The sequence below is a fragment of the Danio aesculapii genome, chromosome 17 (genome assembly GCF_903798145.1).
Source record: "Danio aesculapii chromosome 17, fDanAes4.1, whole genome shotgun sequence".
Lineage (NCBI taxonomy): Eukaryota > Metazoa > Chordata > Actinopteri > Cypriniformes > Danionidae > Danio > Danio aesculapii.
Window position 1 is genome coordinate 27,866,917 of NC_079451.1, and position 16,819 is coordinate 27,883,735.

At 37.2% G+C, this 16,819-nt stretch overlaps 1 protein-coding gene across 1 annotated transcript; it reads left to right on the forward strand.

The window, feature by feature from the left end:
- The first annotated feature begins 2,656 nt into the window (after positions 1-2,656).
- On the forward strand, positions 2,657-16,251 carry LOC130244497 (glutamate-rich protein 1). Its single transcript, XM_056476954.1, has 6 exons — positions 2,657-2,957; positions 3,669-3,803; positions 3,890-4,030; positions 6,884-7,249; positions 9,513-9,704; positions 14,325-16,251. The coding sequence occupies exons 1-6, from the start codon at positions 2,939-2,941 to the stop codon at positions 14,402-14,404; spliced, it is 933 nt and encodes a 310-aa protein (XP_056332929.1). The 5' UTR covers positions 2,657-2,938; the 3' UTR covers positions 14,405-16,251.
- Positions 16,252-16,819: the final 568 nt, after the last annotated feature.

Below are 16,819 nucleotides of genomic sequence, written 5' to 3' on the forward strand. Positions count from 1 at the left end.
GAAATACGCTGTTTTCCACCAAGGCAACCCAGGGTGCTGAAATATAATGGCTAAACTGACATTGGGTGGGTTAAAAAGAACCAAAACAAAGACAGACGTTCCGACACGTAACGCACTTCAATACAGAATATCTGACTTCAGCATTGTTTTTCAGATAAACAAAAGTGTTCACTTGGCATGTTTCTTAAATATCCGCAAACATATTATAGTACTTTTATGCTTTAGAAGAGTCAAAAACTTACATACAGCGCCTTTAATAACCAGAACCAAATTGCACATCTGGATTCAACAGAGTATTTTTATAAAGTCTGAAGTCACTAAATAAACCAGGTTTTAAAGATATTTACAGGTAAAGCAGATATATGAGAATCTTTAATAAACTCTCAGCACAGGACTGAAGATCCTCAGTTAAACATGCTGTCGATCAGCATAAGTGCAACACACAGAGAGAAGGCTGATTCTGCCAGTCTGAGTTATTTCTGTAGAGCCGGTGTTTGAAACTGCAAATGAATGCTGCACCCTGCACTTACATTGACTGACAGCTGCATCTGGGAAGCTTTGTACTGCATCTGCTGCTGGCTTATGTAATGCGTTTAAAATGGGCATCTTACAGTCATTTTAGAGAACAGCTTAGATAATGGATGCAAATTTTGTCAAAATTTGCTCTCGCCATCTCTCATACACATTTGCACTCTAGGACAGAGAAGACTCTTACAAATCCTTAAGCTTTCCAGCAAAAGTTACACAGCCACAGCTTTTCACACTTAAACCAACAGCATCAAACAATGTTCAACTGGTATACGAATAAATGTTTTTGTACAATGAGTGTCTTCCTGTTCTCTGCGTACTGACATTCCTGAGTAGCTCTTTTTGCAATGAATGCAAAGCATGGCATGTATACAAATAAATTGAGATATGGTAAATGTTACGTTTAAGCATTATTAATTGAATTCTTAATGTGTTTATTTTAGGTGAGTGTTAGATGGTGGTCAGCAGTGGTGCAAAGTAACAGATTACAAATACTCAATTACTGTAATATGAGTAGTTTTTCTCAGGCATTGCAATTCACTAAGTAGTTCAAAAATGTGTACTTTCTCTCGAGTACATTTTTAGAGCAGTATTGGTACTTTTTCTCAACTACTTTCCTTCAAACTGCAGTCACTACTTTATTTTTTCTTGTCTATGGCGATTGGCTGATTAGAAAAATCAGTCCTGCGAATCCTGTCCAATCAAATCACACATAGAAAGTAAAATCACATCATACTGAACAACCTCAACACATGGGCGCTTTATAAATGCAGCAAGCTGTTTGAAAGTATTAAAGGTGTCCAACGAGAGCCAAACTCTTTGCATGCTATGAGCCAGAGACTGTTAACACAGTCTGAAAATTTCCAAAAAGTCTTAAACAGTAACTAAATGCACTACAGAATGTTATGTTTACACACACACATGCACAAATTGCATATAAAAGCATTAGCCTTTCACAGCGTAATACTCACTACTCTTGAGTACTCTTAAAAGGGCTACATTTTACTCATATTTTGAGTAATATTTACAACAGATACTTTTAAGTTACTTGAACTACATTTTTGGGCAGGTAATGTTATTTTTACTTGAGTATGATCAGTACTCTTTCCACCACTGGTGATCAGTGTAATCTACAAGTAATGCAAATCTGCTTGCACAAATAACATTTTCAACATAATACAAAATAAAACTTTATGGTTCATTGTACCAACATATTCTCTTGTTTAGACTGTTTAGAATACAGTTAGATAAAGATTAGAGTCTACGTTTTTAATATTCCAGGTCTCGCTTTGACAGAAATTAATGTCAGCACCCTGATTATTCAGATTTTCTTTATTGGAGCAGCAAGTAAATAAAAACAAGTGACTATACACATCATATCAGTGCAGTCCACAACTACAAAATGTTTAAAGCACATACAGTAGGCCTACATTTTCAAGTTTGTATGCATAAGCAGAATAATTAGCCATTTCAAAAACTGTACTTGGGTTGAACCTTTAGTTAATGGTTTTTTCATTTAATTGTGTGTGAAGAACACTTTGTAGATTTTGTAAAATGCAATGATTCCATTAATGTAAATTAAAGCGTCTTTATGGAACCACCATCGCCAATAAATGACCTTTATTTTTTAAAGTTGTTTACGATTCATAATGAAAAGTTCAGCAATGTAAATCACACTAAAGTCCAAACTTAACTGCTATTAAAATGCAATGTTTTTAAAACAAAGATTTAACTGGATAACAAATCAATTAAAAAGGGGCCAGGTGATCGTGTCACGCCTTCTCTCGGCAGGTGAGTTTGCAATTACGAGCTCCGCATCCCGCCACACAAATGCTCACACCTGAGAATAGTGCCTACACTTTTCTGTTGCTTTCCTCAGCACATTTCAAGACATATGCATGCACAAATGGCTGAACGTACCTTCTTCCACGCTGACATTCTAGGTATTCCTTGAGATTGCGGCTACATTATGATGGTGGCAGGGAAGTTTTGAGTGCATGTGCTGAGCAGTCGCCGCCCCGCGGGTGCAGATGCGGCTCCCCTGATGCTGCTCATGTAGCTCCCGTCACCGCCGCTGAGTGGCGCTGTTCAGATGCTGCGCGCTCAGCCGCCATGATGATGAGGTCGGAAATAAAACGACACCACACGAGAAGCGGCACAGCGAGATTTTTTTGTGTTTATAGTTCATATGTGGGATTTTCGGTCTATTTTCTTAGGTGGTCTACATGTTTAATTCTGGATTTACATTAAATGTATGATATATTTTAAATTGAAATGTTTGAGTTCGGATAATTGCCCTTACCTTCCACTGTGCCTGTTTACATCTTTTATAGCTGTTTTTTATCATTATTATAATGCGCAATTTTATTTAGGCTCGGGTAAAGTGTCGTTTTGAATCTAAACCGCGGATATGTCCGCCAGAAAAGAAGGTATGTTGTAAAACTATATAATGTGTTAACGTTAACGTGCAACAAAACCAATTGTTCGAGACACGTGCTTTTGTTGACATTAAATGTTTACAGAATAAAGAGTAGCTAAAACAGTGTTGTTGTTGTTGTTTAAATAGAAAATAGATTGATAACTAGTAACTGTTAGGAGACCAGAGCATTTTTACAGAGATAAGGATATGTACATTTTACAAAAATATAAAGTTTTGTTTTGATGTAAAGTTGTCTTTTTTTCCACAATTGGACTTTCTTCTTAATATTTTACTTTATTTAGTCAATTAAATATTGCTAATGTTGTTTTGAAGTCATACTTGCATGCTATTACTGACGGAATATTCGAAGTAGCATAGTAAACAATATAGAGACCCTCTCGCAAGTTCTCATGAACGAATGTGTGAATATAAAACCAACTTTATCTCAAGTTTTGTATGATTATTGAAATGACTAACCACAAAAGAGCAGTATTAGACAAGAGAACTGAGGATTAAGATAATATAAAGTGTTTACATTATAGCTTGTGCTTGACTATAAATAACCTTTCTTAATTTGATGTTAATGTTTGAAAAGGGTTTAAGAAATGTGTGCTCCATCAAGAATTGCCTGCTAGTTTATACCAGAATAGATGAATATGCATTTTTACTGAACTAAAAGACTGAAATTGATCGATTAATGAAAATACATGTTCTATCTTAGTATTCCAATCTAAGGTCCTACAAAGACTGTATGCTGCAGCGCAAGGGCCAAGTGTGACGCAACCGGCTGCTCAGGAGAGCAGTGCACCCCTGCCACCTGTACAAAGACCTCAGTCCATCCCATCCAAAACATCAGGTCTGAGTTTTGCTTCATTTCCAAGCTATCAAAGTTTTAATAGGGGATTTGACTGCTCATTTGATTTTTTCTGTGTCTCCTTTTAGGTAATGTGAAGAGAACAGCTGTGCAGGGTAAAAAGCTCTACACTGTACTTCCTCCTCCTGAAGGCTACTTCATTACTAGCAGGCATAATTCAGTCACAGTGTCCAATCCAGATCCCACTGACTCTGAGGACAGCCCAGCTGGTGAGTTGGTGAATCTGATTAATGTCATACTTTTTCCAAGTCTTGCAAGATATCAGCTTTTTTTTCAAGCTTCTTCAAAAGTTTTTGATCTGAAATGTTTTGAGCTTGTCCACTTTCACCCACTACGGTCTCACTTTGATCCCTTTGCTATTGTAGTACAAACAATAATGGGGTCAAATGCACTCAAACAACCACAAAAGTCCACCTACTGAATTATTATCTAAACATTATAGGCATTTTTATGTTTTATCCAGACATTGTTTGAACTACAACATCTGAAATCCTAAGTTTGAAAGTAAAATAATAATTAAAAAAAGCAATGTTCTCTTGCCAGTACTGATTGCAACAAACTAAAGGCATTCAACAAAGTTTTGCTGCTATCAGAACAGAAATGAAAGATCCTGTGCTTCGTATTGTTTTCCATTGTCTCCTTTCATGTTCATATGTAAATTCTGCAAGAAAGATTAGAAAAGGCTTATATAGGCATCCTCCCATAGATCCTTCCCTCAAAGAAATCAGGAAAGTGGTTGTCGACGGACAAAAGAAATGCATTAAAGGGCACCTATGATGAAAATCCTCTTTTGTCAGCTGTTTGGACAGAACTGTGTGTAGGTATAGTGTGTCCACAGTCATACTGAGGTCATACAAAACACAATAAGTCTCTTTTTTAATTTCCTGATGTTAAAATAGGATCCAGAGGCCTACCACATCGTGACATAGACCACAGTTTTCCCGCCCACCGAATTGATAGACAGCCACGTATTAACACGTCTCTGTAGCAATGCGTATAATCATATCAACAAGACAGGACATGCGCAAAGAAACTGGGATTAAAATATTTGTTCAGCTCTCTGTGATCATAAATCATCATCAAATGTGATTAAGAATCAGTTTTACAAGTTTAAAACATTTTTAAAACGTGCATGATTTGTAATACTGAAAGAAAAATAAAATAATTCAACACCATAGACGCATAGTGTCTGTACAATTATAAAAGAAGATGCTTCAATCCCGGTTTGTGAACATTAAATCAAGCTAATTTTGTACATTAACATAACTGATATCCATACAACAGGATATTAATGTGTATCCTGTCACATTTGCATGCAAAAACAGTGCAAAGTTAAACTGTGCGCCGTGTGCATGAACTTTTTAACAGTATTGTGTGTGACTCATCGTTCTCATCGACTCATTAACTCCACAACAAATAGTATTTCTCACAAACATTAAGTGGGATCTGCTTTCTTCGTGTCTGTCACTGTACTGCTTATCTGACGCAGCCAAGGTGGAGATTATGGCACACTCTGACAGGCACGTGGGAATGATGGGTGGGGAGAAACTGCATTAAAGGCACAGGCAACAAACACAGCTACATTGTGTTCAGAGCAGAAAATTCTAATATTCTGAAAGATGTAATAAATCATCTGATTGGTGTTTTCAGCTAAAACTTTACAGACACATTCTGGAGACACAAAAGACTTATCTTAAATTGAAAAGGGGTTAAAATAGGAGCCCTTTTAAATACTAGTTGAAAATGGAGAGTCAACTCATGGATCAACAATAAGATATGCATCTTAATAAGAGGTGTAAGCGGTACGACAAAGGGCCACCATTTAGGAGCGACAACAAAAAAACACTAGTTTTGATCCTGGCAAATCTTATCAATAATCTTGCCTAATTATTAGTCACTGCAGATTTTGCAGCTCTTAATATCCTATTTGACATTTTACTTTTGAATTATTTAGCTGTGCTTTTAAACTTGAGTGATTTTTCTGTTTATAATAGTCAAACCACACCTGTTGTGGATCCAAACGATCAAATCATATGATTCAGTGGAGCATATTATTAAGCCACCATACCCAGGATAATAGTAGCATCCCTATTCATAGGGGAAATACACTTTTTATAATTTTTTATATTAACAAACACACAACATTTCAATTATTTAACAAAATCATGCAATTAACAGGAATCAGGCTCTTCATTTGATCATTTGGGACATTTCATTCCCATTTTTCTGCTTTTTGCATTTATAAGAGCTGGAGAAGTGTTGCATAAAATATTTTAAATGAAAAAATATTGCACTTGTACTGTGTGAAATAAAATGTGAATGTTGCACAGCCTGTTAGTTCAGGTGCCATATCTGTGCTTTAGCTTAGTGTACTTCAGTCTTCTTTCACTAAAAAAGCTCCACAGATTTCTTCCTCCTACTGTCTTTTTGTTGCTATTGATCTCAATAGACCTCAGTAGACCCGCAGAGCAGCAATAACCTCTGTCTCACACACACACGCGCAAATGCACTCTCATAATGTCCGTGTTATCAAGCCTTCTCTGATCCCTCCTTTATTGCAAACGGGTCTCATTGTATGAGCTGTATGCTGATGAGCGGAGTCTTTCGTTCCTGCGGTGTGACGCTCAGATGTGCGGTCAGTTTCTCTGCTCTGAATACAGATGAATAAAATCAATAGCTCAGCACAACTCTGTGTGTTTGTATAGTCCTGAGGAGCTTGAAAAGCCTGCAGAAAAATACTGAAAGGGCAAAGGGATATGTGTGTGTGCGTGAGCCATCCACTCTAGTAATTGCGTCTTATAGAGTGTGTGCATATTTCTTTTACGTTGCTTTTTATTTGAGCTAGTCTACGAAGAGCATAAATGTAAATATAATGAGACTGTAAGTGAAGTCATTCAGCTCCTATAGTTAATTTATATAAATCCGTTCATGAGAAATCAGCCACTTTAAACCTCGTTCTCCAGAGAATGGAGCCTGATGCCTGTCGGATTTTTGTAATCATTCTAATACTGTGAGAAAGTCTGTAATCCTCCTCGCCATGAGCCGTTTTTTGGATCTTTCAGATGCTGATGATCAGGAGTTACATAAGAAGAGGAAAAGGAAGAGAAAGAAAAAAGTGTTTCCCATTGCAACAGCTGAAGTATTGACCTATCCAGCAGAGGGCATTGTAGAGGGTCTGGCAGATGTTGCACATCCCATTGATGAAGGGGATACTGGAAGCTCATTGAGCACAGAGAGACTGAGCAAGAACAGAAAGAGGAAGATGAAGAAGAAACGCCACAAAGAGAAACTCCTCGCCCTTGGACTGGTGCCTCGAACGAGAGCTGTCGAATTCACATTCGCACAGAAAGATGAGGGGAATTCAGAGGAGGTGCTAGACTTTCTTCAGACAACCTTGGAAACCTACCTCTCCGACCGCAAGACCTCTGGTATAAATGTTTAATAAACTTTAAATAATCCCTTTTTATTTCTTCTGTGGAGTCAGTCTAGGGCCATATATACTTGCAAAAATAAAAGAAAAATTTGCAAACAAAAAATAAAGTATTGAGCAAAAAATAAATAAATTTAAAAATTGCAAAGCGAAAATTTATTTGAGAAATAAAAAATTATTTTGCTAACAAAAAAGAACTGCAAATAAATATTTAAACAGTGCAAACAAACTAAAATATTTGCAATAAAAAAATCATAAATATTTGCCAAACATTTTTTATTGCATTGCCTTCACAAAACCCGTCCAGTCAATTGCAATGCTCATTTTGATTTGCCAACGGTGAGTTTGCAATGTTGTTTTCACATTGCACTTCATGTTTCTGCACGTTTCACTTTGTGACCCTGATTTGACAAGGGGGCAGAGTCAAGGGAACTTGTGTGTTTACAGGCCCGGACCTGCCTCCATTTAAGTATCACCGAGGGGGTCTTACAGTCCAGTAGGTCTGGGCCTGCAGTAAATGCCTAAGTTCTTTTGTAATGTTTGGTTTCGTAAAGGCAGTGCTATTTCTCAAAAATTATATATATATATATATATATATATATATATATATATATATATATATATATATATATATATATATATATATATATATATATATATATATATATATATATATATATAATTTTTTTTATTTTATTTTTTTTTTTGCTTAGTACTTTATTATTTGCAGTACTTTTATTTTGCAAATATATATGGCCCTAGATTGACTCCTTGCCGTTCAGATATTTGGTGTTCATGGGATTTTTTTTGCTTACCAATGCTACTTTTATATCATTAAACATACTATAGACCTTTTTCCTAGAATGCAAAATTGCCCACTATGCTTCGCATGTATGCGTAAGGAGGATGCTTCGAACTTCCAGTCGGCAGCTTATAAACAGTCACATTCAGACAGCTTTGAAACGATAGTTAATCTATTTTACTTGCTTTTAACATCTTTGAACTAATACTGCTGTTGATCAGCGCCACATCCTGGACTGAATATTTACAAAATGCGATCTAATAGGAATGAAAAACAACATCTTCGAGTCATTTACCCTCATCCTCATTTAAATGGAGCCTCGTCATCGCAAAAGTGATAATTTTCTCTTTTTTTTCAAATATATAACCAACGCTAACAAATGTAATTCACCAAAATGTTTGACCCACACACTGTCCCACTAACACATTGATTAAAAGACCAGCACAAAGTGAAAATAAAGTGGCATTTTGAAATGACAGAGAGACCCATATCGTGGTAAATACTATACAATACAAACTAACTGAATGAAACATGAACGGCTTCCGATTAAATCAACATGAAAATCAGCCAGCAGAGTATCAGTAACGTACTTTTTTACAGTAACTTTACTATTTTTTGGAAATTGCATGTTTTAACGTAACATACCTTGTGTGTGTGTGTGTGAGTGTGTGTGTGTGTGTGTGTGTGTGTGTGTGTGTGTGTGTGTGTGTGTGTGTGTGCATTGAAGAGCTGCTTAATACAGTATAGCTGAACACTGACACTGTATTACAGCATCTGATCTGGTGGTAGACGCTGAATTAGGAGAACGTTTTTATTTCACACTTGAACCGCATCTGACGCAAGTATAACGACTTTAACGCGTCTTTCAAAATCAAACTTGTGGATGACAAAAACACTCTGTAAGCCACTTAAAATGGTATTGTCAACCATTTTTGGATAAAGATTTACCTGTTGTAAACACTGTAAACGGAAGTTCTAAGCATCCTACCAGAAGACGCTGGATGCTATGACGCTTTCCATACTGCAACGAAGAAAAAGGTCTATAAAACAATATATTCTTAAATATTTTTTACTCTCTGTTGTATTTTAATATATTTTTAAGCTGTATTTTGTTTCGGTGTTACATGATTCTTAAGAAATCATCCTGATGTGCTGATTTGGTTTTGATTCTTGCAGGAATACAAAGTTTAAACAGCATTTATTTGAAATAGAAATATATTTTAGCATTGTGTGTTGTGTGTAGCATTTAATGCATTCTTGCTGAATCCAATTCTACTGTAGATATCTTTAAAAACAAATTCTTACGGAAATCACAGTCAATTCATCTGTACTTGAACTCTTACAGTGTAAATTATATCAAAGCTGTTTAAAATGAAGAAAAACATAACAATATAATCAAACAATTGAACAGTGGTCGATGAGATTTAAATATACTGTGTTTTTCAACTCTTCCCATCAGGCTCCAGTGTAGAAAGTGGCCCCTGTCTTTCACTCTCTGCAGCAGAGACTCTATTTTCTCGTCTCTCAGACTCAACGCTGCCCCCTGCTGAGATCTCCAGGCTGTGTGGCCTCAGGGCTTTACTGGTGAAAAATGAAGCACAGTTAAAATCACAGTTGGAACAGTTCAAAGACACAAGCACTTTACCTGCAGGTGAGTGAGGGCCGTGTCTGAACATAAAAAATACAATATGTATTTTGATTTTTAGTAATGGTTGCAAACACTAGACTATAATTCAGATGAAGGGGTGATATTAGCCACCAATAAAGTGCACAGAAAATACACTACTGTTCAAACTTACACATTAAATAGATCAAAGATATATTAAGATAACAGCTGCTCTTTTGAACTTTCTATATGCCCTCACAAATTGTTTACGAACAGATATAAAGCAGCACAACTGTTTTAACACTGATAATATATATGCATAAAATAATAATGACAATAATTGTAGATCTAGAGAAAGTGGTCTTAATTTTTGAGCCACTCGTATACAGTTTTATGCAAAATTTTGGGCACACCTGATCATTTTCATAATTGCAAGCCATAGCCTGCTGGCTGTTCAAATCAGCAATTTCATTTAGATATATCTTATACCCTCGGGAAAAAGCAACATTTCAGTTCTGACATACCATTTATTTAATCAACAGATGCAATGCAATTTAAGTCATAACATAAACAGACAAGTGCAAAATGACATCAATCTTTTGTACGGCCACCTTTTGCTAAAATAACAGCTTGTAGATGCTTTTTATAGTCAAGGGTAAGTACCTGAATTCTTGCTGAAGGCATTTTGGACAATTCTTCCTTGCAAAATCTTACAGTTTAATCAGGTTTGATGGGTGCCGAGCATGAACAGCCCTTTTCAAATCAATCCATAGATTTTTGATGATGTTCAAGTCTGGGGACTGGGATGTCCGTTTTAGATCATTGTATCATGTGTCAGGATGAATTCATTGGTAGATCTGGAACTGTGCTTTGAGTCATTGTTCTGCTGAAACATCCAACCCTGCCCTAACTTCAGCCTCTTGACTGATTCCTGAACATTGTCCCTGAACATTGTGAACATCTGCTGATACTGGGTGGAATTTATGCAACCTTCAACTCTGACAAGGTTTCCAGTACCTGTGCCTGCCACACATCCCCACAGCATGATGAACCCTCCACCATATACTGTCCAGAGTATATTTTTCCAAAATGATTCAGGCTTGTCCAGATGAGCCTTTGCACACCTCAAACAACTCTTCTTGTTGGCAGAATGCAGTAAAGACTTCTTTATGCATCACCTTCCATTGTTGTTTGTGAAAAGTGTGCTGGACTGTGGAATGATGTACAATGATATTTTCAGCAGCAAGATGTTCCTCGAGCTCTTTGGAGGTGGTTTGTGGTTTGTCTGTTACCATTCTTACCATTTACCATATTCATTTTTGCCTTTGCCTTTCAGATATTTTCTTGGTCTAGCACATCTTTCCTTCACCAGGAGCCTCATGTACGAAGACTTCATGCTAAAACATTGCGTACGCACAAAGCTGTAAATGTGTGTACACAGTAAAAAAATTCAGATGTATGAAACTCTGCGTACACGGAATCCCACGTATATTCTCTTTGTATATCTGAATTAACTTGAAACTGAGCGCACGAGCAATGGCAATGGCATAAGCAAGCAAAAAGAGAAACTTTGAACAGAATGTGAATTAGAGGTGCTCCTTTTGGAGGTAGACCAGAGAAAAACTGTTATTTGCAAGTTTGTCCTTCAGAATTAATAACAAAAGAAAAAAAAATAGAGTGGGAGAGTTTAGCTGACACGGTTGATGCAGTGGGGTCTGAAAATCGCACTGTGAGTGAATTTTTTTTTTTAAAAATGGTCCGATGTAAATGTGTAAAATTTTGTAGTCTCTATTTAGGCTAAGTGCAAATGGCACACCTCGTTGGAATGAGCTAGTTGAGTGAATCCCGCCCATCACCGTTTGATTGACAGAGACAACAGAACTAAAGAGAGCAGCAAATAGCAGCGTGAGTGGTGTAGCTCATAAAGCGCATGGTAACATGTTTTGACACGATCGATCATGAACCCAGTTAGATTCTAGCGTCTGAGGAACTCATTCTTCTTTCCCCCACTACATGTCAGATTTTGCCTACTCATCACGAGGAAGACAAGTAGGAATCAATAATAAGTGTGTGTATTATGTTAAGCGCATTTGAGCATCACATATTATTTGCACGTTTATTGAATGGAAATGTTTCCGATTCACTTATGCAAATTCATCTTCAGATGGCGCCTTTATAGCAATGTGCGTGCAGTCGATCGCTCCGATTACTTTGGGAAAACCGGCGATCGCTACAAATTGCGCTTTAATGTTTGGCTGGTCAACTGCATGGTATGGAAACCTTATATACCTGCTAGACATGTGGATGATCCTTTCCCATACAGCTGCCATTGCACGGCTCAAAGATACTTTGTAGTGTGCAATTTAACACAATTGCCTCTAGGAGTCGCCAATGTAAATAAAACAAACACACACAAGAAATGCAAGTATGTCAGACATGAAGTTGGCTTGGACCAACGCACATTCTCACTTTAATTTCATCGTTAGTAAATCCAATCATGAGTGTGAAATCTGGCATACACAAAGTTTTTGTGCGTACGCAGCGTTGGTGCATGAGGCGTTGAATACATGAATATATATATATATATATATATATATATATATATATATATATATATATATATATATTATACCTGTTATTTTGCTTTTAAATAGTCCAGCTACACTCTGCTCATGATTCTAATTTAGTAGCACCTGTTTGAGGTTGTTAGCTGTGCAGCCCAAAATCAGTCAAAATTCTAAGTAGCAACATGGGCAAAACCAAAGAGCTATCAAAAGACACAAGAGACAAAATTGTAAACCTTTACAAATCTGAAAAAGGCTACGGGGCAATTGCCAAGCAGCTTGGTGAAAAAAGAACAACTGTTGGAGCAATTGTCAGAAAGTGGAAGAGGCTAATGATGACTGTCAATGTCTCTCAGACTGGGGCCCCACAGAAGATCTCTCCTCGTGGGGTATCAATGATGCTAAGAATGGTCAAGAATCAGCCCAGAACTACAGGGGAGGAGCTGGTCAATGCCATGAAGAGAGCTGGGACCACCGTTTCCAAGGCTACCATCATAAGACGTCATGGTTTAAAGTCTTGCATCGCAAGAAAGGTTCCCCTGCTTAAGTCAGCCCATGTCAAGGCCCGTCTGAAATTTGCCAGGGACCATCTGGATAATCCAGAGGAGTCATGGAAGAAATTCCTGTGGTCAGATGAGACCACACCATATCTTTGGTCTTAACTCCAATCGCCGTGTTTGGAGGAAGAAGAATGATGAGTATCATCCCAATAATACCATACCTACAGTGAAGCATGGGGCTGGAAGCATCATGCTCTGGGGGTGTTTTTCTGCACAGGGGACAGGACGACGGCATTGTATAAAGGAGAGGATGAACGGGGCCATGTATTGTGAGATATTGGGTAAAAACCTTCTTCCCTCAGTCAGAGCATTAAAGATGGGTCATGGCTGGGTCTTCCAACATGACAATGACCCAAAGCACACAGCCAGAAAAACCAAGGAGTCGCTTCGTAAGAAGCTTATCAAGGTTCTGGAGTGGCCTAGCCAGTCTCCAAACCTAAATCCAATAGAAAATCTTTGGAGGGAGCTAAAACTTTGTGTTGCTTAGCGACAGCCCCGAAACCTTACAGATCTAGAGAAGATCTGCATGGAGGAGTGGGCCAAAATCCCTCCTGCAGTGTGTGCAAACCTGGTGAAGAACTACAGGAAGCGTTTGACCTCTGTAATTGTAAATTCCTTACTGGGAATTTCACATGAAAAACAATGGTGTGCTTGGTTTTAAACATAACTTTATTCTTTCATGAGTTATTTACAAGCCCCCTTACATATACTAGTGTGCCACAAACAGGATGTTAATATCCCCAACCATTCCCATTTAATTAAGGTGTATCCATATAAATGGCCCACCCTGTGTGTATATGTGTATAGATTTTGTATGTGTGTAAATATGTATATAAAAATTTTTGAGAAAATCAACTTTTCTAATATAATATAAACTAATATGATACTGCTTTCGATTTGTAGGTCAACAAAAACATGAAAAAAGGCAAACTAATGAAACTGGCCTTTAATAAATTAAATGTATCCACAGTGTGTCCACATCTGTGCATATAAACAAATCAGTGTTTACAATGAATATGCCCCTACTATTTTTGCAGTGTGTGCTTGTGAAGTCACATTAGACCTTAATAGGATTACTTCCTTAATGAGATGTTTTACTGAGGAGCTACAAGCACTCAGCAGATTCAGGACATTCCGAACAGGTGTCCATGGTGACTCTGTCTCCACGACAACCACGGGACATACCATTTATCTATAATTTTTCCCCAAACACCATTATTTCCTCCAGTACATGCAGAGGGTCATCAATGCTTAGTCTTTTATTGCAGCCGTGTCATTTCCATATGACTTCCTAATACCAAATCACTGTGTAAATGCATGCACAATGGTACATTTCAGTCGCTCCATATTTTTATTTAGCCCTTTTTTAACCAGGTTGATCCTGTTGTGATTTGAATCTCATTTACAAGAGATATCTGGCCCTGATATTAACCAAATCCAAACAGGAGGTAGCATAACTGCATAAAAGCAAAGCAAATAATATAGAAATGCATGCAAGCAGGTAACAGCGTGATAATTTCTTTCTCTTTCTTCCCATCCAGATGAGGTTTCAGTAGTCTGCTCTCTCGTCGAGTACTGGCTGACAGAGATTCTGCCCATGCAGAGCGAACAGAAGACATGACGCCTCCAGATTCAGCGTCTGAGAGGAAAACCCCTGTGAACAAGCAGCAGGTCTCTGATTGTAATATCTCATTATGAAAGAGATATTCATCTATGCTGTTTTATAGTGAAGGAATTCAAGAAACGCAAGATCAGTCGGCTGTAGCAACAAATTGGCTTCTTTTTGAATACCCAGATTGATGTATTCTAGTTTATGTTGCTCTTGCATTAGTAATTACTCATGAAATACAGATTTTTTTCACATTTTTGGCTTTTCATCGGGCAGCCATACACTCTGAGAGGATGTTTCAGGATGTATGTTTATTGCAAGAACAACACTAGATTGTTGTTATTGACCGTGACGCTGGATCATGGGACTTCCACAGCTCATTATGAGGAGTCTGTGCTTTAGCTTCTTAGTGACTAATTATCTTAACCTCGGAACGTCAGCAGGCCCTCACTGATCTCAGAGACTGTTTGGATCATGACATTTAAGCTTTTGCGCTCTAGACTGCTCATTAGCATTATTTTCCCAAAACAGAGCCTTGTTTACGTTGTTTTTTTTCTCCTTTAAAATGAGTTACTTTGGGGGTGGTTGCGACAAGCCACTGTGACCATCAGTAAATATGCCTATAAAGATTTTTAGTTAATTAGATACTTCATTATTCGCAAGAGGAAATTAGTTTTTGCTAATTCTTCATAGACAAGGACACCAACAGAGCAAAACATGTACACCTGAACATTATACATTCAATTCAGACTTACATTTCAACATACACTGACACTTATGTGGGTCAAAGTTGAGACGTCCCATTTTGTAGTCCAGATCAAATCAATTTTACAAAAGTGTATACATAGAAAACATATTAGATGCAAGTGTCTACCTTAATGGTTTTTTTAGGCAAGGCAAGTTTATTTATATAGCACATTTCATACACACTAGCAATTAAAAGTACTTTACATAAACAGGAACAAAAGAGAAGTATAAGAAAATAAAAACAGATATGAATGTGTTAAAACGGGTTATAAATGAATGAAAAAGAAAAGACATAATAGTGCCATCTGTCAGATGTAGCACAGTGCTCATTCAGTAAAAGCACAGCTAAACAGAGGTGTTTTCAGTCTTGATTTGAATGTACCTAATGTTGGAGCACATCTGATCGATTCTGGAAGCTGATTCAGTGAGCGTATCTGTAATGTATTGAGGTCCTAGGCGATTTAGTGATTTAGTGATTTTAATACTTTAAAAGCTATTCTGAATGTAACTGGGAGCCAGTGTAAAGACCTGAGGACAGGTGTGATGTGCTCTGATTTTTCTGGTTCTGGTCAGCAGCGTTCTGAATGAGCTGCAACTGTCTGACTGTCTTTTTGGGGAAGTCGGTAAGTAGTCTATTACAGTAATCCACTCTGCTGCTGATAAAACCATGAACAAGTTTCTCTAAATCCTCACTGAAAACAAAGGATATAATTCTTGCAGTGTTTTTGAGATGATCGTATAAATATCCAAAATCAAACAAAAAGTGCTCAGGGGTAGCTTAATTAGTGTGGCGGTGCTCTTTGGATAAGGGATTATTATCTAAGGAACGTAAATCCAAGGCACTTAAAAAAATGTGGAAAAAATATTAAAAAGCCCTTTTTTTACATGGCTATTCCTTAAAACTGCCTATGCATTTCGGCAAACACTTGCCTTCATCAGGGTAACAGAGATCAGGTGCGAGTTGCTGTGGAACATACATTTTGAGGTTGCACTTTGGCCTTTATATGCATTTAATGTCATCAAATGATTCCTGTCACTAATAAGCTGTATAGCACTTGTGTAAAAACAGTTTTTATCTTTGGACAATATATAAATTTGTTTATAAAAATGTTTAGAGCACATATATCAACGTTTATTCATAACTCATATTCATAGCATTTAAAATTCCATTTTTTTGTTGGCACCAATGAAATCTGATACACACTTTTATTTGCCCAGTTTATTTGCCCACTTTTATTTGCCCAGTGTTATCTAAAACTACAATTAAAAGTGTAAAGATAGTTTTTTTAATAAAAACAAATTTGTCCTTGTTTTCGGTGATTTTGATGCGTACGTGCATCAGGAGCGATGCACTACATGCTAGATACATTTAAATGGATCCGATGGCTTATCCATGACGTCAAGGAAGGATGACTTAAGCTGTGCAAACATCACTAGATTGTCCCTGTCTGTTCTGCTAATCTGAGATACGCCAGGGAACCCACAACACAGGATTGGATCCCATTATAGGATCTAGACATAGCATACGTTTTTTTCATACATCCCATTCGTTTACAGCATTCAGAAATAATGACCCTGCTGTTTCTTTCAGAAATGTTTCCTTACACCTGCTGGAATATGGAGCGGAAGACACAGCAGGTGTGATGGTGGAATTATGGCATCCGAAATGAGCAGAATAAA